This window comes from Scyliorhinus torazame, chromosome 14, assembly GCF_047496885.1.
Source record: "Scyliorhinus torazame isolate Kashiwa2021f chromosome 14, sScyTor2.1, whole genome shotgun sequence".
In the NCBI taxonomy this organism is placed as follows: Eukaryota; Metazoa; Chordata; class Chondrichthyes; order Carcharhiniformes; family Scyliorhinidae; genus Scyliorhinus; species Scyliorhinus torazame.
Genome location: NC_092720.1, coordinates 885429 through 909742, shown reverse-complemented (window position 1 = coordinate 909742; position 24314 = coordinate 885429). Strand labels below are relative to the sequence as shown.

At 48.1% G+C, this 24314-nt stretch overlaps 1 protein-coding gene across 3 annotated transcripts in view; it reads left to right on the top strand.

Moving 5' to 3' along the window:
* Window positions 1-24314, top strand: part of LOC140389484 (myoneurin-like) — a 200534-nt gene that overhangs the window by 156125 nt on the left and 20095 nt on the right. For 2 of the 3 annotated variants that reach the window (XM_072473619.1, XM_072473618.1), the window contains exon 6: window positions 8633-8716. In XM_072473619.1, coding sequence (XP_072329720.1) covers window positions 8633-8716 — 84 coding nt within the window. Of the gene's footprint in view, window positions 1-5874; window positions 5960-8632; window positions 8717-24314 lie in introns of those variants that run through there. The other variant, XM_072473620.1, reaches the window with a different exon arrangement.

The following is a 24314-nucleotide window of genomic DNA, read 5'->3' as shown; positions in this document are numbered from 1 at the left end:
TTTCCAGCTTCCACCCTAAATACATTAAAGAAGCCATCCCCTATGGCAAGCCCTCCGTATGCACAGGATTTGCTCAGATGAGGAGTGTAACCGACATCTACAGACGCTGAAAGATGCCATCATACGAATGGGATATGGCGCTCAACTCATCGATCGACAGTTCCAACGTGCCACAGCAAAAAGCCGCACCGAACTCCTCAGAAGACAAACACGGGACACAACCGACAGAGTACCCTTCGTCGTCCAGTACTTCCCCGGAGCGGAGAAACTACCACATCATCTTTGCAGCCTTCAACACGTCATCGATGAAGACGAACATCTTGTCAAGGTCATCCCCACCCCCCCACTACTTGCCTTCAAACAACCTCAAACAAACCATTGTTTGCAGAAAACTACCCAGCCTTCAGAACAGTGACCACGACACCACACAACCCTGCCATGGCAATCTCTGCAAGACGTGCCAGATCATCGACATGCGTACCACCATTACATGTGAGAACACCACCCAACAGGTACGTGGTACTTACTCATGCGACTCGGCCAATGTTGTCTACCTCATGCGCTGCAGGAAAGGTTGTCCCGAAGCGTGGTACATTGGCGACAACGGATGAACGGACATCGCGCGACAATCGCCATGCAGACATGCAGGAAGGTTCCCTTCTAGTCGGGGAACACTTCAGCAGTTAAGGGCATTCAGCATCTGAAATTTGGCTAAGCGTTCTCCAAGGTGGCCTTCAGGACGCGCAACAACGCAGAATCGCCGAGCAGAAACTTATAGCCAAGTTCCGCACACATGAGTACGGCCTCAACCGGGACCTGGGATTCATGTCACATTACATTCACCCCCACCATCTGGCCTGGGCTTGCAAAATCCTACCAACTGACCTGGCTTGAGACAATTCACACCTCTTTAACCTGTGATTATCCGTCTCTCCAGTTGCTCTGTCTGGATCTGTAAAGACTTAATTACGTGCAAATGTTCACATTCAAAGTATCGTCTTGCATCTTTGACTTTGTTGATATATATGTTTCTGGAACCCACCTCTTCATTCACTTGAGGAAGGAGCTGCGATCTGAAAGCGATTTGAAACAAACTGTTGAATTTCAGAAACACCAGAGGACTTGTGCCAACATTGGGAAGCTGTCTCGTAGCCGACTGACCTAATGTCTGCTTGCACACCTTTTGGTTCATGTGCCAGATTTCTCCTTCACCTAGGCTATGTCCTGTCTCGCTGGCAGGACAGATTCACCACAAGTGGCAGCAGGGACCCTGGCTGACCTCAATATTAACTCTGGAACACATTGTCTCACAGTTTTGGGTCAAACATGGGTAAGGAAACCTACTGTAGCCACCCATGCCCTCCTTTAGCTGGTGAATCAGTTCTCCATTTGAACACCATTGGTAGAAGCACTGAGACTAACAAGGGCACAGAATGTATTAAGGTGGAGCATTTTCAGATTTAACTGTGAAGGTGCTGTGGCAGTACTGCCTGAGACATCTGAGTCCTGAAGGATGTCTTTTCCAGACTGCTCCTGCCTGCGATAAGTGGTGGGAGAACCAACAACGGGGGGGAAACACACTGAACCTCACCCTCAGATGTATCTGTTTGTGATATTATTGGTCGGAGTGAAGACAAAGTCGATATTCACATTGAGGTCTCCATCGTGTTGGATGGCATCAACACTGTACTCCAGGAAATAGAACATAGAACGATGCAGCGCAGTACAGGCCCTTCGGCCCACGATGTTGCACCGAAACAAAAGCCATCTAACCTACACTATACCATTATCATCCATATGTTTATCCAATAAACTTTTAAATGCCCTCAATGTTGGCGAGTTCACTACTGTAGCAGGTAGGGCATTCCACGGCCTCACTACTCTTTGCGTAAAGAACCTACCTCTGACCTCTGTCCTATATCTATTACCCCTCAGTTTAAGGCTATGTCCCCTCGTGCTAGCCATTTCCATCCGCGGGAGAAGGCTCTCACTGTCCACCCTTTTGAACCCTCTGATCATTTTGTATGCCTCTATTAAGTCTCCTCTTAACCTTCTTCTCTCCAACGAAAACAACCTCAAGTCCATCAGCCTTTCCTCATAAGATTTTCCCTCCATACCAGGCAACATCCTGGTAAATCTCCTCTGCACCCGCTCCAAAGCCTCCACGTCCTTCCTATAATGCGGTGACCAGAACTGTACGCAATACTCCAAATGCGGCCGTACCAGAGTTCTGTACAGCTGCAACATGACCTCCTGACTCCGGAACTCAATCCCTCTACCAATAAAGGCCAACACTCCATAGGCCTTCTTCACCACCCTATCAACCTGGGTGGCAACTTTCAGGGATCTAGGTACATGGACACCTAGATCCCTCTGCTCATCCACACTTTCAAGAACTTTTCCATTAGCCAAATATTCCACATTCCTGTTATTCCTTCCAAAGTGAATCACCTCACACTTCCCTACATTAAACTCCATTTGCCACCTCTCAGCCCAGCACTGCAGCTTATCTATATCCCTCTGTAACCTGCTACTTCCTTCCACACTATCGACAACACCACCGACTTTAGTATCGTCTGCAAATTTACTCACCCACCCTTCTGCGCCTTCCTCTAGGTCATTGATAAAAATGACAAACGGCAACGGCCCCAGAACAGATCCTTGTGGTACTCCACTTGTGACTGAACTCCATTCTGAACATTTCCCATCAACCACCACCCTCTGTCTTCTTTCAGCTAGCCAATTTCTGATCCACATCTCTAAATCACCCTCAATCCCCAGCCTCCGTATTTTCTGCAATAGCCTACCGTGGGGAACCTTATCAAACGCTTTGCTGAAATCCATATACACCACATCAACTGCTCTACCCTCGTCTACCTGTTCAGTCACCTTCTCAAAGAACTCGATAAGGTTTGTGAGGCATGACCTACCCTTCACAAAGCCATGCTGACTATCCCTGATCATATTATTCCTATCTAGATGATTATAAATCTTGTCTCTTATAATCCCCTCCAAGACTTTACCCACTACAGACGTGAGGCTCACCGGTCTATAGTTGCCGGGGTTGTCTCTGCTCCCCTTTTTGAACAAAGGGACCACATTTGCTATCCTCCAGTCCTCTGGCACTATTCCTGTAGCCAATGATGAAATAAAAATCAAAGCCAATGGTCCAGCAATCTCTTCCCTGGCCTCCCAGAGAATCCTAGGATAAATCCCATCAGGTCCCGGGGACTTATCTATTTTCAGCCTGTCCAGAATTGCCAACACCTCTTCCCTACGTACCTCAATGCCATCTAATCTATTTACCTGGAGCTCAGCATTCTCCTCCACAACATTATCTTTTTCCTGAGTGAATACTGACGAAAAATATTCATTTAGTATCTCGCCTATCTCTTCAGACTCTACACACAACTTCCCATCCCTGTCCTTGACTGGTCCTACTCTTTCCCTAGTCATTCGCTTATTCCTGACATACCTATAGAAAGCTTTTGGGTTTTCCTTGATCTTTCCTGCCAAATACTTCTCATGTCCCCTCCTTGCTCGTCTTAGCTCTCTCTTTAGATCCTTCCTCGCTACCTTGTAACTATCCATCGCCCCAACTGAAACTTCACACCTCATCTTCACATAGGCCTCCTTCTTCCTCTTAACAAGAGATTCCACTTCTTTGGTAAACCACGGTTCCCTCGCTCGACGCCTTCCTCCCTGTCTGACCGGTACATACTTATCAAGAACACGCAGTAGCTGATCCTTGAACAAGCTCCACTTATCCAGTGTGTCCAACACTTGCAGCCTACTTCTCCACCTTATCCCCCCCAAGTCACGTCTAATGGAATCATAATTGCCCTTCCCCCAGCAAGAACTCTTGCCCTGCGGTGTATACTTATCCCTTTCCATCCTTAACGTAAACGTCACTGAATTGTGGTCACTGTCCCCAAAGTGCTCACCTACCTCCAAATCCAACACCTGGCCTGGTTCATTACCCAAAACCAAATCCAATGTGGCCTCGCCTCTTGTTGGCCTGTCAACAAACTGTGTCAGGAAACCCTCCTGCACACACTGTACAAAAAACGACCCATCTATTGTACTCGAACTATATCTTTTCCAGTCAATATTTGGAAAGTTAAAGTCTCCCATAATAACTACCCTGTTACTTTCGCTCTTATCCAGGATCATCCTCGCCATCCTTTCCTCTACATCCCTAGAACTATTTGGAGGCCTATAGAAGACTCCCAACAGTGTGACCTCTCCTTTCATGTTTCTAACCTCAGCCTATACTACCTCGGAAGATGAGTCCCCATCTAGCATCCTCTCCGCCACCGTAATACTGCTCTTGACTAGCAGCGCCACACCTCCCCCTCTTTTGCCTCCTTCTCTGAGCTTACTAAAACACCTAAACCCCGGAACCTGCAACATCCATTCCTGTCCCTGCTCTATCCATGTCTCCGAAATGGCCACAACATCGAAGTCCCAGGTACCAACCCATGCTGCCAGTTCCCCTACCTTATTTCGTATGCTCCTGGCATTGAAGTAGACACACTTCAAACCACCTACCTGAACACTGGCCCCCTCCTGCGACGTCAAATCTGAGCTCCTGACCTCTATACTCTCATTCTCCCTTACCCTAAAACTACAATCCAGGTTCCCATGCCCCTGCTGCATTAGTTTAAACCCCCCCAAAGAGCACTAACAAATTTCCCCCCCAGGATATTTGTGCCCATCAGGTTCAGATGTAGACCATCCTGTCTGTAGAGGTCCCACCTTCCCCAGAAAGAGCCCCAGTTATCCAGAAATCTGAATCCCTCCCGCCTGCACCATCCCTGTAGCCACGTGTTTAATTGCTCTCTCTCCCTATTCCTCATCTCACTATCACGTGGCACGGGCAACAACCCAGAGATAACAACTCTGTTTGTTCTAGTTCTGAGCTTCCATCCTAGCTCCCTGAAAGCCTGCCTGACATCCTTATCCCCTTTCCTACCTATGTCGTTAGTGCCAATGTGGACCACGACTTGGGGCTGCTCCCCCTCCCCATTAAGGACCCGGAAAACACGATCCGAGACATCACGTACCCTTGCACCTGGGAGGCAACATACCAAACGTGAGTCTCTCACGCTCCCACAAAATCTCCTATCTGTGCCCCTGACTATCGAGTCCCCAATTACTAATGCTCTGCTCCTCTCCCCCCTTCCCTTCTGAGCAACAGGGACAGACTCCGTGCCAGAGGCCCGTACCCCATGGCTTACCCCTGGTAAGTCGTGTCCCCCCCCCCCCCCCCCACAAGTATCCAAAGCGGTATACTTGTTTCTCAGGGGAACGACCGCAGGGGATCCCTGCACTGACTGTTTTTTCCCAGTCCCTCTTACAGTTACCCATCTATCTCCAATCTTTGGTGTAACTAATTCCCTGAAGCTGCTATCTATGACCCCCTCTGCCTCCCGAATGATCCGAAGTTCTTCCAACTCCAGCTCCAGTTCCCTAACTCGGTCTTGGAGGAGCTGGAGATGGCAGCACTTCCTGCAGGTAAAATCAGCAGGGACACTAACGGCATCCCTCACCTCAAACATCGTGCAGGAGGAACATTGCACTCCCTTCCCTGCCATCCCTCTAACTTTCTACCAAGATCTGGCTAACAACTAAATTAAATTTTTTTATATAAAAAAAATATTAATAACAATAATAAAATATGGTACTTACCTCAGACCAATGGGTTTTATTATTAGGTTAGAGGAGGAGGGTGGGTGGGAGACACTACACGTGTAGTGTCTCGGGTTTCCTCTCCACCAGAATTTATTGGTGAGGGTCTTCCCAGAAGTCTGCGGGTCGACTTCCTGTTCCCGCCTTGAACACTAGAATTTTTTTTTTTTTTTAAATTTAAAGGAGAAACTTACCTCCCAGAAATCACTTCCGCACTGCCCCCGCTGAAATGGACTAGCCTGCTCCGCTCCTGCTGAAATCGACTGGGCCTGCAAAGTAAGTAAGTTGTTAATCAGTACTTACCTCACCCAGGCAGCGACCTTTTAAACGGTCCCCTCTGCCTCGCAGCTCCCGCGCTTTTTCAAATTCCCGCGCTGATTCTAAGGTCCCAGCTCTCACTCCCGAACTCAACAGCTGACCTGCAAGGTAAGTAAGTTAATCTGTACTTAGCTCACCACAGGCAGCGACCTGAAATAGATTCAGAAAAGAGTCAACAATTCAAAACTACTTTTATTATGAATCGCTCATGGGATATGCACGTTGCTGGCTAGGCCGGCATTGTGTCCCCTCCACAATCCCCCTTGAGAAGGTGGGGGCAAGCCGCCACGATGACCCGCGGTAGTCCCGGTCATATAAATATCCCATTGTGCTAATAGAGAGCAAATTTCAGGTTTTTGACCCATGGAAGTGAAGTGCAGTTCCAAATCAACAGGGGAGTTGTGTAGCTTAGAGGGGAGCTTGCGAGTGTTTCCCTGTGTCTGCTGCCCTTGTCTCTCCAGGTGGTAGAGGTTGCAGGTTTGGGAGGTGCTGTTGAAGGAGCCTTGGTGAGTTGCTGCAGTGCATCTTGTAGATAATACACACGGCTGCCACTGTGCATCCGTGGTGGGAGGGGGTGGATGGTACCAATCCGGTGGGACTGCTTTGTCCTGGATGGTGTCGAGCTTCCCGAGTGCTGGAGCTGCACTCATCCAGGCAAGTGGAGAGTATTCCATGATCCTGATGTGTGCCTTGTAGAGGGTGGACAGGCTTTGGGGGGTCAGGAGGTGAGTTCATAGAATTTACAGTGCATGAGGCTATTCTGCCCATCAAGTCTGCACCGGCACTTGGAAAGAGCACCCTACTTAAGCCCAGGCCTCCATCCTCTGCCCGTAATCCAGTAACCCCACCTAACCTTTGTTCTGGTCACTTCACTATAGGAAGGATAGTAAGAAGTCTTACAACACCAAGTTAAAGTCCAACAGGTTTGTTTCAAATCACTAGCTTTCGGAGCACTGCTCCTTCCTCAGGTTCACCTGTGATTCGAAACAAAACTGTTGGACTTTAAACTCGTGTTGTAAGACTTCTTACTGTGCTCACCCCAGTCCAACGCCGGCATCTCCACATCATAGGAAGGATGTGGAAGCATTGGAAAGGGTGCAAAGGAGATTTACCAGGATGCTGCCTGGTTTGCAGGATAGGTCTTATGAGGAAAGGTTGAGGGAGCTAGGGCTTTTCTCTTTGGAGCGGAGGAGGATGAGAGACGACTAAATAGAGGTTTATAAGATGATGAGGGGGATAGATCGAGTGGACGTTCAGAGACTATTTCCTCGTGTGGATGAAGCTGTTATAAGGGGGCATAACTATAAGGTTCAGGGTGGGAGATATATCAAAGAACAAAGAAATGTACAGCACAGGAACAGGCCCTTCGGCCCTCCAAGCCCGTGCCGACCATGCTGCCCGACTAAACTACAATCTTCTACACTTCCTGGGTCCGTATCCCTCTATTCCCATCCTATTCATGTATTTGTCAAGATGCCCCTTAAATGTCACTATCGTCCCTGCTTCCACCACCTCCTCCGGTAGCGAGTTCCAGGCACCCACTACCCTCTGTGTAAAAAAACTTGCCTCGTACATCTACTCTAAACCTTGCCCCTCTCACCTTAAACCTATATAGGAGGGATGTCCAAGGTAGGTTCTTTACTCAGAGAGTGGTTAGGGTGTGGAATGGACTGCCTGCTGTGAGAGTGGAGTCGGACACTTTAGGAACTTTCAAGCGGTTATTGGATAGGCACATGGAGCACACCAGAATTACGGAGTGGGATAGATTGAACTTGGTTTTGGACAATGCTCAGCACAACATCGAGGGCCGGTCCTGTGCTGTACTGTTCTATGTTCTAACCTTTTTTGGACTCTAGGGGCAATTTATCATGGCCAATTCACCTAACCTGCACATCTTTGGACTGTGGGAGGAAACCGGAGCACCCGGAGGAAACCCACGCAGACACGGGGAGAACGTGCAGATTCCGTACAGACAGTGACCCAAGCCGGGAATCGAACCTGGGACCCTGGAGCTGTGAAGCCACCGTGCTAGCCACTGTGTTACCGTGCTGCCCGTGCACACTGCAGGATTGCCAGCCTCCCACCAGGTCTTGGAGCCACAGTGTTTCTGTGACTTCCTTCTGTCCATAATTCAAGGTTTTACACCCCAACCTCCATGTCTGCCTCATGTTGAAGCTGAGGATGTTCTGCCATGTGCTCAAATCCCGAGCCTCTGACCCGCCACCGAATGCTCCTGACTGAGCCAAACTGACACAATATAAATTATTTCTTGGTGTGTAACTGGTGCATCTGGAAAATACCAGATGCTGGCCGATGGTTATTGGGCTAACCAAGCCCCAATCTCTCTCAATAATAAGTCTTACAACACCAGGTTAAAGTCTAACAGGTTTATTTGGAATCACTAGCTTTCAAAGCGCATCAGGTGAGACCGAAAGCTAGTGACTCCAAACAAGCCAGTTGGACTTTAACCTGGTGATGTAAGACTTCGTACTGTGCCCACCCCAGTCCAACGCCGGCATCTCCACATCATGTCTCCCAATAATAAGCTGGATGCTAATGATGATTTTTCATTGATTGAAGTTGCTATAATTTTGACTCGTTTGTTTCACTCTGTCTTGTGCAGGTGAGAAACCATACAGCTGTCGGACATGTAGTAAAAGCTTCATCTCTTCAGGAGAGCTGAATAAGCACAGCCGATCACACACGGGTAAATATCAGCACCGGGAGACGGGCAGGAATCTCTGCTGGTTCTCACCCAGCACAGTCTTAAAGCCTTAAATTGCTAACTTGAAGCTTTCCTGGTGGTCCAATCAGCAAATAGAGTTTGCACCGACCCTTTGAAAGAGCACACTGCCTAGGCCCAATCCCCGCTCTTGCCCTGTATCCCCAGCCAACCTTTGGATACTAAGGGCAATTTAACATGGTCAATCCACCTAACCTGCACATCTTTGGACTGTGGGAGGCAACCGGAGCACCCGGAGGAAACCCACGCGCACACTGGGAGAACGTGCAGACTCCGCACAGACAGTGACCCAAGCCGGGAATCGAACCTGGGACTCTGTGAGGTAGCAGTGCTAACCACTGTGCCGCCCCTAATATCCGCTGCTGTGCTCTCTGTTACCTCATTAACTAACTTCCGTTTTTTTGATACAATTTAACCTTAAATCAGGTTCTGGGCTTCTATAATGAATCCATATTTGTCCAAGTATTATCTTTCTAAAAACCACCACTGAGGTTCAATTGACTGACTTGTTCTTACTCGGCATATCCTTGCACTGTATTTTTGAACAAGCACAACTTTTGCAATTCTGCAGACCTCTGACACCATACAAACACAAGAAACAGGAATAATGAAGTGAACCATTCACCCCTTGATGCCTGTTCCACCATTCATTCAGATCACGGCTAAATCTGGTTTACCTCTAATTCCTCAAATTACTTTTCTGAATGGAAGGCTGTGACTCGCGGTGTTTCACAGGGATCAGTTCTGGGGCCTTTGTTGTTCGTGGTGTTTATAAATGATTTGGAAGAAAATGTAGCTGGTCTGATTAGTAAGTGAGCAGATGACACAAAAATTGATGGAGTTGCGGATAGTGAAGAGGATTGTCAGAGGATGCAGCCGGATATAAACTGGTTGGAGTCTTGGGCGGAGAAATGTCAGATGGAGTTTAATCCGGACAAGTGTGAGTTAATGCACTTTGGAAGGTCCAATGCATGTAGGAATTACACAATAAATGATAGAACGCTTGCGACTACTGACAGGCAGAGAGATCTGAGCATGTCCACCGATCACTGAAAGTGGCAACGCCTGTTCTGTTGCCCTATTATGTATTTTCTTTTATTCCCTATTCTTCTCATGTACTTAATGATCTGTTGAGTTGCTCGCAGAAAAATACTTTTCACTGTACCTCGGTACACGTGACAATAAACAAATCCATCCATCCGCATGTGGATAAGGTGGCCAAGAAGGCATACGGCATGCTGGCCTTCATCGGTCAGGGCATTGAATTAAAAAATTCACAAGGCATGTTGCAGCTGTAGAGGACCTTAGTTAGGCCTCAGTTGGAATATTGAGTACAATTCTGGTCGCCAGAAGGAAGAGGAGGCTTTGGAGAGGATACAAGCGGTTTAGCAGGATGTTGCCTGGTATGGAGGGCATTAGCTATGTGGAGAGATTAGATAAACTCGGTCTGTTCTCACTGGAACGACGGAGGTTGAGAGGCGACCTGATAGAGGTCTACAAGATTGAGTGGCATGGACAGAGTGGATAGTCAGATGCTCTTTTCTAGGGTAGGAGAGTCAAGTACTAGGGGACATAGGTTTAAAGTGGGTGGGGAAAAGTTTAGAACAGATGAGCGAGGCAAGTTTTTTACACAGATGGTGGTAAATATATGGAACGTGCTGCCTGGGGAGGTGGTGGGAGCAGGTACAATAGCGGCATTTAAAGGGACATCTGGACAAATATATGAACAGGGTGGGAATGGAAGGATACGGACTCCGTAAGTGCAGGCGGTTTTAGTTTAGGCAGGTACCATGGTCGGCGCAGGTTTGGAGGGCCGAAGGGCCTGTTCCTGTGTTGTATTCTTTGTTCCACATTCAAATCTATCCCCAAAGACGTTTGATTCCCTTGTCTAACAAGAATCTATCTACCGCCGCCTTAAAAATATTCAGTGACCCCACCTCCACCAGCTTCTGAGGCAGAAAGTTTGTTCCAAAATCTCACAACCCTAAGAAAAATATACTCCGCATCTTGTCCTAAACCGGCGACCCCTAATTTTAAAACCTGCCCTCTGTGTTCTTGACTCACCCACAAAGAGGAACAGTATCTAAGGAAGGATGTGCTGGCCTTGGAAAGGGCCCAAAGGAGGTTCACGAGTGATCCCTGGAATGAAGAGCTTGTCGTATGAGGAACGGTTGAGGACTCTGGGTCTGTGCTCATTGGCGTTTAGAAGGATGAGAGGGAATCTTCTTGAAAGTTACAAGATACTGCGAGGTCTGGATAGAGTGGACGTGGAGAGGATGTTTCCACTTGTAGGAAAAACTAGAACTAGAGGACACAATCTCAGACTAAAGGGACGATCCTTTAAAACAGAGATGAGGAATTTCTTCAGCCAGAGGGTGGTGAATCTGTGGAATTCTGTAGAGGCCAATTCACTGAGTGTCTTTAAGACAGTGATAAATAGGTTCTTGCTCAATAAGAGGATCAGGGGTTATGGGGAGAAGGCAGGAGAATGGGGATGAGAAAATATCAGCCATGATTGAATGGCGGAGCAGACTCGATGGGCCGAGTGGCCTAATTCTGCTCCTATGTCTTTTGGTCTTATCCCTTTCACTTCCACCATGTCAATACCATTCTGGATCATTATATACTTCAATGAAGTGACCCCACATTCTTCAAACTCTAGTAGAAACAAGCCCAGTCTTTCCCCATAACACAAGCCTCTATTTCCAGGAATCAATCATGTAAATAAAAGCAAAATACTGCAGCTGCTGGAATGTGAAGCAAAAACAGAAAATGCTGGAATAACTCAGCAGGTCTGACTGAATCTGTGGAGAGGGAAACTTAAGTTAATGTTTTTGAGTCTGTATGACTCTTCAGAGTTTAAGAAAGGGAGAAATGTGCTGGATTATATACCTTCTAAGAGCAGGTGGAACAACTGGAGCAGAGTAGGTCTGTTGCTAATTTTCTCCTTGGTTCAATTGCTCTGTTTTATTACCTTTGCTCTCGAGTCGCCAGGTATCTTTATGATACCACCACGAGGTTCAAGTCCGAGTAATGATCAATAATCCAATACACCGATTAGTAAGATTTAAATCAAAGCACATTTATTATACACAGTAATCACTACTCATGCACAAGTTCTACGTCTAAGCTACTTCTACAACTAACAGGCCTACACTTAACTTTGAACTGGCCCACCAGGCCAGGGGAACAAATGGCCTTTCGTTCGGGTTCTGAGTCTGCGGGATTCGAAGTTGGTACAGATTGGTAGCTAGGAGTGCCTATCTCGTAGCGAGCATTGAATTAAGACTTACGAGTTCGATGATCACTGGAGTCACTGCACCGGTCACGGTCAATGTTGGTTCGTTGTTGCTGGGTGACCCGGGCGGGAAGAAGAGCGTGAAGAGAGCGGCGAGGTGAAGAAGAGAGCGATTTGAACTTGGGGCTCAATTCTTATAGTCCCCAGGGGCTTCCCGCCTGATACCTGTACCTGATCCCAAGTGATTGGACTTTGTCCCAATCGCTTGGTTCGATTTCCTCCCAATACTGGCGCGGTTCCCTGATCGATGGGCGGTCTTGAGGTGCTCGTTCACCTCCTTTGTTTTGGCTCCTGCTGGCGCCGAGGAGTCTGGCTTTGCTTTGTGTGTCAAAATGTTACTTATTGTTCCCGGGGATTGCTCATTAGTATGCAGATGGCTGTTTTGTTATGCTGACGGTTGCCGGTATCGATCTTGTCTGGCCTTTCCAGAGGTAAATACACAGCCAACCTGCAGCTGCTGGTTTTTGTCTTGTTGGCTGACTTTCCCATCAGCCTTTGCCGTTCGCCATTTTGAATCTGGAGTTGGCCATTTTAAGTGGCTACATTCCCTCCTATGATCCGAACACGAAGTAACTATATTGCTTTCCATTCCCTGTTCTGGGGGGGACACTTCCTTCATGGCCTCTGCACTGACCATAACTATGCAAAAAAATTTTAACTGACAATTCTAAGGGCGCTATGTCAAACAGGGACATGCATTACAAACCAAATACACTACACTCACTTAAACATTTCATTATTCTAACTTCCTCAACCATACAACAAAATCATAGCAGTTTATACACATTTTTTCTGGCTTGGCAGTCAAGCTCAGGATCGTAAAATTTGCTCATGAGCAGTTCTTTACATTTCTTTATTTACAATTAAACCGCAAGTGAATGCACTTTATTATAGATCGCGGGGGTCGGGGGTCTGGTCGTATCCGAAAATAGGGGATCTGATCCTATATACCGGGGTTCGAGCGCGGTAGGCTCTCCTTCTCCATTTCCTTAGACGCATAGTCTGCACGATGCAGCAGAGTATCGCTAATACTAGTAAGGTTTCAATTACAGAGAGTACCAGGTTATAAACCTGGCACACCAAGGTGATGTGGTGTCGCTGGTGACTGGGCTCTGGGTACTGTGGGGAAGTGAAACATTAACGGCTGGGGGGCTTGAAGTCATGGGGTTCGCATTCACTTGCAACCAAATGTCCATTAGTATGATGCTGATCCATGTGGAGGAAGTCCTCATGGCTCTTCTCTTTCCTTTTCTTCTCCGGCCCTGGAGCTTCTGGAGTTCTGTGGAAACAAGCATAGTGTCTGTAACTATCTTTGTTTAACATCTTGTACGATAGTCTGTCTGTCCTTTAGTGCCAATTACTCCCTTTATAATTGGTCACTATGTGTGACTCCCTCATTTTTTTTTCAAAAACCGAATTTTAGGACAAGACACACTTCCAAATAATGAATCAGTGCAAGCCGTCTCGCAGACTGCGCAATTTACCATCCAAACGTTTCAGGATGTAAATAGCACGTGGTTGGCAACCTAAGGGTTACCTGAAACAAAACAAAACAACTTTTTGAACTAAAATTTCCAAAATGAGGTGCGTGTGGGCCGCGACGGGTAAGAGTTGGATGGAGTCCCCGGGTAGGACGGCTACCAATACCGTGTCTCTCCTACCCGAGCGTAGTTGACCAGAGGGGGGTTCCCAGGCAGGGCGGGTCCCAAGCCATTTCTCCACTGCCTGAGCAACCGACAAGAACGGGCAAGAAATGTAGTCATCGTGGTGGGGCTGCCGTATTGGTTCTTTCCCTCAAACCAGAAGGGCAGTTATGAACGGGCGTCTGGTACTGTAACAAGTCTCAGCAGACAAGCTAGTTCCTCTGAACTAGTGTCTGGCAATAGTGAGTCTCTGTGGGCAAGTCCACAGAGGTTTCTGCTGACGAGCGTGCGGACAAGTCCTCAGAGGTTTCGGCCGAAAAGGCGTGGGGCCGTGAAAAAAATGTTTCCTGTTTGACAAACAACATTTAACAAACTTACAAACAACATAAAACATGCGGCAGGTTCCATCAGAAAGGACACCACTTCTCCCAAGCGGTTCCTTTTAAAACGTCATCTGGACACCTCAGTTCTCGGTTGCGAACAGGGTCGCAAAGGGGTTCTCGGTTTGGGAGTCAGACCCAAGGTCGTCATCTTCTCCCGGGTGCCAAAGTCTTAAGTGTATTACGGCTGAAAGGGCTGCATGGTGTGAGTTGGGGTCGCTCTCGTCGTTGCGGACGTGTCAGAACAAGTTATCTCGGTGCCAATAGTTGGTGTCTAGCTGTGTGGGGACAGAATCGGGGTCGTCATGGTAGGTCGGTGGTCGGTGGTGGGGTTTGTTTAGGAAAGTGATCATGAAGGGATCACTTGGATCGAATTCGGAGTTGCTGGGTGTGGGTCCTGTTGCATGGGGATAGTAGGGAGGCGTGCTGTGGCTATCGTCCGAGTCGCTGTCGCTGCTGCTGCAGTCTGTGGGCGTTCCGGGGCGGAGTGTATATTTAGGGAGTGGAGTCGAGGTCGAGTCCGTGGCTGGGCTGGATGTTTTGGGGGATGGTAGGGTTACATTGGCTGTGGGCGGGGCGTGGTGTGCTGCGTCGAGCATGACGTGGTGTGCGTGGTTAGACTGTGTTCCATATGCCTTCAGCTGGTTGATATGGAACCTCGCAGTCTTACCGTTGGGATACTTTATTTTATATACGGAAGGGCTTACTTTGTCCGCAATGGAGTACAGACCCGAGTATTTTGGTGACAGGAATGTGCTGGGGTTATATACGGAGAGCATAACTTGCTGTCCTATACTGTACTCAGTCGCATGCACTGTCTTGTCGAAACAAGCCTTGCTCTGTTTCTTTCTGATGCCCAATTTTACTGCGGCTGCTAGCTGAGCCGTTTTAACATTTTCGACTAATTGTTCTACTGCTTTCTCGTGTGTGAGGGCAGTCACTTCGGGGCTGATCAAGTCTAAACCTAACAAATATTCTGTGCCTTTCATGGGGCGTCCGGCCATGAGGGTGTGTGGGGTGTAACCTGTGGAAGTTGAAATTGTGTTACACAAAAACATCAGCGCAAAGGGGAGGACCGAGTCCCAAGTGATGTTGTTTTGCTGGACCATTTTTCTGAGGGTGGATTTTAGGGTCCGATTCATGCGCTCCACGATACCACTCGACTGTGGGTGGTATGCTATGTGGAATTTTTGGGTGATGCCAAATATCGTGAGGACGTTCTGCATGACACGTCCCGAAAATGGGAACCTTGGTCTGATTCAATGCTGCGGGGAAGTCCCCACCTTGTAAAGATGTGGTGGGTCAAAATCTTGGCTGTGGTTTTTGCAGTGTTTGTGTGGGCTGGGAATGCTTCCACCCATTTCGTAAATGTGTCAATTCCCACAAGTACATATTTATAGCCATTCCTGCAAGGGGGCAATGGTCCTATAAAATTGATCTGGAGGTTAGTCCAGGGGCGATTAACGGGTCGGGTGTGGCTGAGTTGAGCCTTTTTGGAATATCTGTCCGGATTATTCTGGGCACAGATAAGACAATTCTCGATGTAATGGTTTACATCTTCCTTTAAATTCGGCCACCAACAAAGCTGCTTGAGATGGGCTGTAGTGGGATCGATTCCCTGATGTCCATGACCGTCATGGAACAAACAAATCAGTTGATTCCTGTCCTGTTCAGGAACCACATAACGGGTGTCTTTTAACACCACTCCGTCATGTGTGGTCAGTGCATTTTTGAACCTCTCATAGGGAGCTGGATATTTTCCTTTTACAATCTCCTTGAGATTGGTGTCCTGCTTCTGGGCCTCTACTAGATTCTCGATCTTTGTCTGTGAGACCTGAACTGCACTCACTGGTGCGCTTTCGGGGGGTGTCCAAAAATATCCATGCCTGGAACCTGCTTTAGCCAGTGTCGGCTTTTACATTTCCCGGGGGGGAGGAACGATGGTGACTGCGAACCTTGACTATCCCAAAAGTCCTGTTCTGGCTCTCTGTAAAATATGATGGAGCAATGGGGCTGAGGGGAGGGGTTTCCCGTCTGCGGAAACAAATCCTCTTGCTTTCCACAGGGGCAGGAATTCCGTGAGGCTGTTGCAGACATAGAGGCTATCTGAGTATATGTCTGCTGGGCTGGGGAAGGAATCTGGGTGTTCCACTATATACGCGATGGCCGCGAGCTCTGCTGCCTGCGCGCCTAAGTGGCCTGGAAGTTTTAACGATATTTCCTCAAGGGCGCGTCCTCAACATATATACCGCAACCTGTTATGCGCTTCCCATCCAAGACTGTGAAAGATCTGTCCACATAGATCTTTATGGGCTCACACGTGTCTGTGTGCTGGGGGCTCTGGGTTGAACTACCTATCTGTCTGGGGGGTGTTTTAGCGATCAAGGGGTCTGTGTTGATAATTTTACATTCACATTCATGGGGGGTTCCGGGGTACTGTAAGTTGTCGACTAAAAAGGTGTGCGTCTTTGTCCTTTTAACAGTGATGTCCCGTCCCTGCAAGAGAAGGGTCCATCTAGCTGCTCTAATCTGACTTACTGTACCGTCCTTGAGTCGTCTGTCCAGTAAAAGTTGGGTGGGGGTGTGTTCGGTGAGAATTGTAATGGGGTTCAGTCCGGTAATGTACGAAAAATACTGCACTGCCCAAAATACTGCGAGCAGGTGCCTCTCACAGGCTGAAAATCCCTGCTCCACAGCATCTAAAATTCTGGAGGCGTAAGCTACGGGCCTTAACTGTTCGTGCCGTTCCTGCAGGAGCACGGCCGAAAGGGTGCGGTCTGTGGTCGCTACCTCTATGGCGTAAGGGGAAAGCGGGCCTGGAACTTGTAGTGCGGGGGCGGCTATGAGTGCCTGTTTTAAAGAGTCCACAGCATATGTATGCTGCGGAAGCCATTCCCAGGGGGCTCCCTTTTTTAGGAGGCCTGAGAGGGGCGCTGCCTTGCTGGCGAAACCGTCAATGTGGTTTCGGCAGTAGCCAACCAGTCCTAAAAATGACCGGAGGGCTGAAACGTTCTGGCGAAGGGGCAATTTAGCGATCGAGTCAATTCTTTTGTGCTCGATCTCGCGTTTACCGTGCGTGATAATTGTTCCCAAATATATCACCTTTTCTTCCAAAATCTGGGCCTTTTTGGGGTTGACTTTGATTGAGTGTAAGAGTTCCAGGAGTTCAGACAGAAGCTCAATGTGCTCTTCCTTGGTGTCTGTCTGCAGTAGTAGGTCGTCTACATACTGAACCAGACATTCGGGGCGAGAGAATTTGGCTAAACCATTTGCCAGCTGTCGGTGGAAAATGGAGGGGGAGTTATGGGAGCCTTGTGGAAGGCATGTCCACGTGTACTGCTGAGCTTTAAAGGTGAAGGCAAATTTGTACTGGCACGCCTTTGCCAATGGAATGGACCAGAATCCAATACTAACGTCCAAAACCGTAAAGAATCGGGAATTGAGTCCCTGCTTGGGCATGGTCTCGGGACTTCTTACTGCTGTGGGGGGTGATTTTGTTGAGTTCCCGGTAATCGATGGTCAGTCGCCATGATCCATCGGGCTTTCTCACTGGCCAAATCGGGGCATTATTAGGGGAGGCTACTGATCTAAGTACACCCTGCTCTAATAAGCTTTCTATTACCTTTGAGATTTCTCCCTCTGCCTCTTGGGGAAATCCATACTGTTTTGGGGGTCTAGGGTCAGGTCCTGTTATTTGTACGGAGCCAGTCATCTCCGTCTACAGTCATGCTTGTGGGTCACGAATGCTGCCCTCTTCTTTTGCAGAACTACCCTAACCTGCTTGTCCGTACTAAGCGTGGTCGGGTTGAACCAAAATTCGCCTACTGCGCTAATTTTGTTCGCGTACTCTCCTATGTTGAGCGTTGTGGAGGCTCTTGCGGATTTTGCCATCTTCCAGACACACTGATTGACTGGATTGAATGAAAGATTATGGGAATTCATGAAATCGATTCCCAGAATGTGTTCTGCTGTGTGGGGCAGGTCAACTAAAACTACAGGGTGCTTGGGGTGATGTTACCGATTTGAATGGGTGCAGGGGTTGTGATGTGTCCCTGCTGTGAGTGGCCTGTAAAGCCGCTGAGGGTGATGGTGGCTGTAGTGGGCCACGTGTCTTTTTGAAACATGGTGGAGGAGTTTATTGTGGTGCGGGACCCTCCTGTGTCCCAGAGAAATTCGATGGGCTGTCCCCGAATTTTTGCTGCAACTACCGGTCGTCCGGACATATCCCAAAGGGTGTCGCAGACCCAACTGGGGTGCCCGTACACCGTCAGTCCGTTCCAGTCAACTCCGTCTGATCTGAACGGGCGCTAACGCTATGAATGGACTCTGTCTTTTTCTTACTCAGAGTGCCCGTCTGCTGGGCTCTCTGTGGCTTTTTAGGGGCATTGCATTCTCTTGTGAAGTGTCCCAACTGTCCACAGTTGTAACACTCCTGTGACTTGGGTAGGGGGCTGTTCTTTCCCTCATTCACCCATGCGGAGTTCTGGTGTGTTTTTACTGCCTGCATATCTGCGCCGGCCTGCTTTTCCTCGGGATTCTTGACTGCGGGTTTACTTTGTATAGATTGCTCCCAAGCGCCGGACAATCTTTTCACTACCCACTTCTCATTATGAGCCTCCTCTGAGGGATCATAACTCGCGCAGGCTTTCTGTCCTGTTTCTGTCGCATGGGAGATAAGGGTGCGGGTCCATTTGGCCGTGTTGTCTGGGGACAAATGGGCACGGTCTAAGTCTCCAAAGACTGCTGCAAAGTGGATCCACAGGCGTCCAGCAAACGCTGTGGGGTGCTCGGATTTCTTTTGCCTACATTTGTTGAGGCCATCTACGGAGTCACCCCGGTTATACCCGATCGCATCCAGGATCGCGGTATGTATTTCTGCAAGGGTGCCTCCTCCTACATTTTGTGGGTCGGGAAGGGCTGCTGCTACTGAAGGGTCTAAACCTAAAACGGTGAGCTTTACCTGCTCTCTCTCATCCAGGCCACACATGGTCGCTTTACTGTGGCAAAGAAATGATGGGGGTCTGAGGTGGGGAGGAACGATGTGATCTTCAGTAATTGGGTCACTGTTAAGGGGGTGGAGTATAGAAATTCCACATCGTCCGATGTGGCTGTGCGGTGGGTGGTTACTGGGTTCATTGGAGCTTGAACTATCTGCTGTGTGAGGTTTGGGGCGCTTTCCTCTTTTGTGGTTTTCCCTGCGCACATGTTCCCTGAACATATCTCTGCGCTGTTTCATTAAATTCTTCCCAATCAGGGCCGTCTTCCTGATCTCATTTTTCTCCAAAGGTTTCCTGGAAACCTTTCTGAACTGAAAGTAGCGATTGCAGCTCTGCAATCTGCTTCCGGCACTTTGCGTGATCTAACGTGCTTTGTCTTTGTTCTGTGGTGGCAGCATGGAGTGTTCTTAATGCTGCCTTTAGATCGCTGCATTGTCTCTGCAATGCTTCTACCTGTTTTTCTGTTTCTTCACATACCAGGACTGCACGTTGCGTGTCCTGATAGGCCTTTTCGTATTGAGACTGGAAGCTGCTTAAGTGCGCCAGACAAGACTGGTGTGCCCTTTTGGCATCCTCCACCTCTCCATCTTTTGCTGCCAACTTCCTTCTCAATTCCAAATTCTCCTTTTCTACCTCGCTTACATCGACCTTACTCATTCGATGTATGCCCTCAACTTCTTTCCGGAGCGTCCTAACTACCTCCTCTGTGCCTCGCAATTGTGCCAAACAGGCCATCGGCTTGCGAGCTTTCCCTAAGCTCTTTTTGTGGATCTCGCTCAGGTTCTCCCACCAAGTATGTCCTATACTCCCAGGACCTGATTCCTCGTTGTCACAGAATTCATTCCAAAGGGGCCATCCTTTCCCTTTGAGATACTTCCTGATCGCTTCCTCCCAAATGGGACATTGTCCCACTCTACTGCTACTGGTCGCTGCGACCGCAAATTCCTCTGGGTTCATGAGGCGCTGCATTGCCACCTTTCCTATCCGAATGCTGCTCTTCAAATTTGGGGCAGGTGTATTAAGGCGGTGCTGTAAATACGGGTACGGCTTTCGCTACTTTCCGATATACAAACTTCCGACAGTTTTGTCGCAACAAAAAATCTATCAGTTTTACCTTATCGCCCTGTTAGTTACGCATGCGCATGCACACTTCTGAATTATGAGTATTGATCAGAACTGCTTGAACACTTGTGGTTTTCTGTTTCCAATTGGATCTCTAATTCAAATTCTGGGTTCTCCCAGAGTGGTTTTCCACTTCTAGATCGGGTCCCGTCAGGATGTCGCCAAATAATGTTGCTAATTTTCTCCTTGGTTCAATTGCTCTGTTTTATTACCTTTGCTCTCGAGTCGCCAGGTATCTTTATGATACCGCCACGAGGTTCAAGTCCGAGTAATGATCAATAATCCAATACACCGATTAGTAAGATTTAAATCAAAGCACATTTATTATACACCGTAATCGCTACTCGTGCACAAATTCTACGTCTAAGCTACTTCTACAACTAACAGACCTGTACTTAACTTTGAACGGGCCCACCAGGTCAGGGGAACAAATGTCCTTTAGTTCGGGTACTGAGTCTGCGGGATTAGAAGTTGGTACAGATTGGTAGCTAGGAGCGCCTATATCGTAGCGAGCGTTGAATTAAGACTTACGAGTTTGATGATCACTGGAGTCACTGCACCGGTCACGGTCAATGTTGGTTCATTGTTGCTGGGTGACCCGGGCAGGAAGAAGAGTGTGAAGAGAGCGATTTGAACTTGGGGCTCAATTCTTATAGTCCCCAGGGGCTTCCCGCCTTTCGAGGCGGACCCTGTACCTGGTCCCAAGTGATTGGACTTTGTCCCAATCACTTGGTTCGATTTTCTCCAATACTGGAGCAGTTCCCTGATCGATGGGCGGTCTTAAGGTGCTCGTTTACCTCCTTTGTTTTGGCTCCTGCTGGCGCCGAGGAGTGTGGCTTTGCTTTGTGTGTCAAAATGTTACTTATTGTTCCCGGGGATTGCTCATTAGTATGCAGATGGCTGTTGTTTTGTTATGCTGATGGTTGCTGGTATCGATATTGTCTGGCCTTTCCAGAGGTAAATAGACAGCCAACCTGCAGCTGCTGGTTTTTGTCTTGTTGGCTGACTTTGCCATCAGCCTTTGCCGTTCACCATTTTGAATCTGGAGTTGGCCATTTTAAGTGGCTACAGGTCAGTGAGACATGGGAGAAATATTTCGACTGGGAGACAAAGTAAAACTCCTCTGAACTACTTAAAGAACAAAGAACAAAGAAATGTACAGCACAGGAACAGGCCCTTTGGCCCTCCAAGCCCGTGCCGACCATGCTGCCCGACTAAACTACAATCTTCTACACTTCCTGGGTCCGTATCCTTCTATTCCCATCCTATTCATATATTTGTCAAGATGCCCCTTAAATGTCCCTATCGTCCCTGCTTCCACCACCTCCTCCGGTAGCGAGTTCCAGGCACCCACTACCCTCTGCGTAAAAAACTTGCCTCGTACATCTACTCTAAACCTTGCCCCTCTCACCTTAAACCTATGCCCCCTAGTAATTGACCCCTCTACCCTGGGGAAAAGCCTCTGACTATCCACTCTGTCTATGCCCCTCATAATTTTGTATACCTCTATCAGGTCTCCCCTCAACCTCCTTTGTTCCAGTGAGAACAAACCGAGTTTATTCAATCGCTCCTCATAGCTAATGCCCTCCATACCAGGCAACATTCTGGTAAATCTCTTCTGCACCCTCTCTAAAGCCTCCACATCCTTCTGGTAGTGTGGCGACCAGAATTGAACACTATACTCCAAGTGTGGCCTAACTAAGGTTCTATACAGCTGCAACATGACTTGCCAATTCTTATACTCAATGCCCCGGCCAATGAAGGCAAGCATGCCGTATGCCTTCTTGACTACCTTCTCCACCTGTGTTGCCCCTTTCAATGACCTGTGGACCTGTACTCCTAGATCTCTTTGACTTTCAATACTCTTGAGGGTTCTACCATTCACTGTATATTCCCTACCTGCATTAGACCTTCCAAAATGCATTACCTCACATTTGTCCGGATTAAACTCCATCTGCCATCTCTCCGCCCAAGTCTCCAGACAATCTAAATCCTGCTGTATCCTCCGACAGTCCTCATCGCTATCCGCAATTCCACCAACCTTTGTGTCGTCTGCAAACTTACTAATCAGACCAGTTACATTTTCCTCCAAATCATTAATATATACTACAAAGAGCAAAGGTCCCAGCACTGATCCCTGTGGAACACCACTGGTCACAGCCCTCCAATTAGAAAAGCATCCCTCCATTGCTACTCTCTGCCTTCTATGGCCTAGCCAGTTCTGTATCCACCTTGCCAGCTCACCCCTGATCCCGTGTGACTTCACCTTTTGTACTAGTCTACCATGAGGGACCTTGTCAAAGGCCTTACTGAAGTCCATATAGACAACATCTACTGCCCTACCTGCATCAATCATCTTAGTGACCTCCTCGAAAAACTCTATCAAGTTAGTGAGACACGACCTCCCCTTCACAAAACCGTGCTGCCTCTCACTAATACGTCCATTTGCTTCCAAATGGGAGTAGATCCTGTCTCGAAGAATTCTCTCCAGTAATTTCCCTACCACTGAAGTAAGGCTCACCGGCCTGTAGTTCCCGGGATTATCCTTGCTACCCTTCTTAAACAGAGGAACAACATTGGCTATTCTCCAGTCCTCCGGGACATCCCCTGAAGACAGCGAGGATCCAAAGATTTCTGTCAAGGCCTCAGCAATTTCCTCTCCAGCCTCCTTCAGTATTCTGGGGTAGATCCCATCAGGCCCTGGGGACTTATCTACCTTAATATTTTTTAAGACACCCAACACCTCGTCTTTTTGGATCACAATGTGACCCAGGCTATCTACACCCCCTTCTCCAGACTCAACATCTACCAATTCCTTCTCTTTGGTGAATACTGATGCAAAGTATTCATTTAGTACCTCGCCCATTTCCTCTGGCTCCACACATAGATTCCCTTGCCTATCCTTCAGTGGGCCAACCCTTTCCCTGGCTACCCTCTTGCTTTTTATGTACGTGTAAAAAGCCTTGGGATTTTCCTTAACCCTATTTGCCAATGACTTTTCATGACCCCCTTCTAGCCCTCCTGACTCCTTGCTTAAGTTCCTTCCTACTTTCCTTATATTCCACGCAGGCTTCGTCTGTTCCCAGCCTTTTAGCCCTGACAAATGCCTCCTTTTTCTTTTTGACGAGGCCTACAATATCACTCGTCATCCAAGGTTCCCGAAAATTGCCGTATTTATCTTTCTTTCTCACAGGAACATGCCGGTCCTGTATTCCTTTCAACTGCCACTTGAAAGCCTCCCACATGTCAGATGTTGATTTGCCCTCAAACATCCGCCCCCAATCTAGGTTCTTCAGTTCCCGCCTAATATTGTTATAATTAGCCTTCCCCCAATTTAGCACATTCACCCTCGGACCACTCTTATCCTTGTCCACCAGTACTTTAAAACTTACTGAATTGTGGTCACTGTTACCGAAATGCTCCCCTACTGAAACATCTACCACCTGGCCGGGCTCATTCCCCAATACCAGGTCCAGTACCGCCCCTTCCCTAGTTGGACAGTCTACATATTGTTTTAAGAAGCCCTCCTGGATGCTCCTTACAAACTCCGCCCCGTCTAAGCCCCTGGCACTAAGTGAGTCCCAGTCAATATTGGGGAAGTTGAAGTCTCCCATCACCACAACCCTGTTGTTTTTACTCTTTTCCAAAATCTGTCTACCTATCTGCTCCTCTATCTCCCGCTGGCTGTTGGGAGGCCTGTAGTATACCCCCAACATTGTGACTGCACCCTTCTTATTCCTGATCTCTACCCATATAGCCTCACTGCCCTCTGAGGTGTCCTCTTGCAGTACAGCTGTGATATTCTCCCAAACAAGTAGCGCAACTCCACCTCCCCTTTTACATCCCCCTCTATCCCGCCTGAAACATCTAAATCCTGGAACGTTTAGCTGCCAATCCTGCCCTTCCCTCAACCAGGTCTCTGTAATGGCAACAACATCATAGTTCCAAATACTAATCCAAGCTCTAAGTTCATCTGCCTTACCCGTAATGCTCCTTGCATTAAAACATATGCACTTCAGGCCACCACACCCGCTGTGTTCAGCAACTTCTCCCCGTCTGCTCTGCCTCAGAGCCCCACTGTCCCTATTCCCTAGTTCTCCCTCAATGCTCTCACCTTCTGAC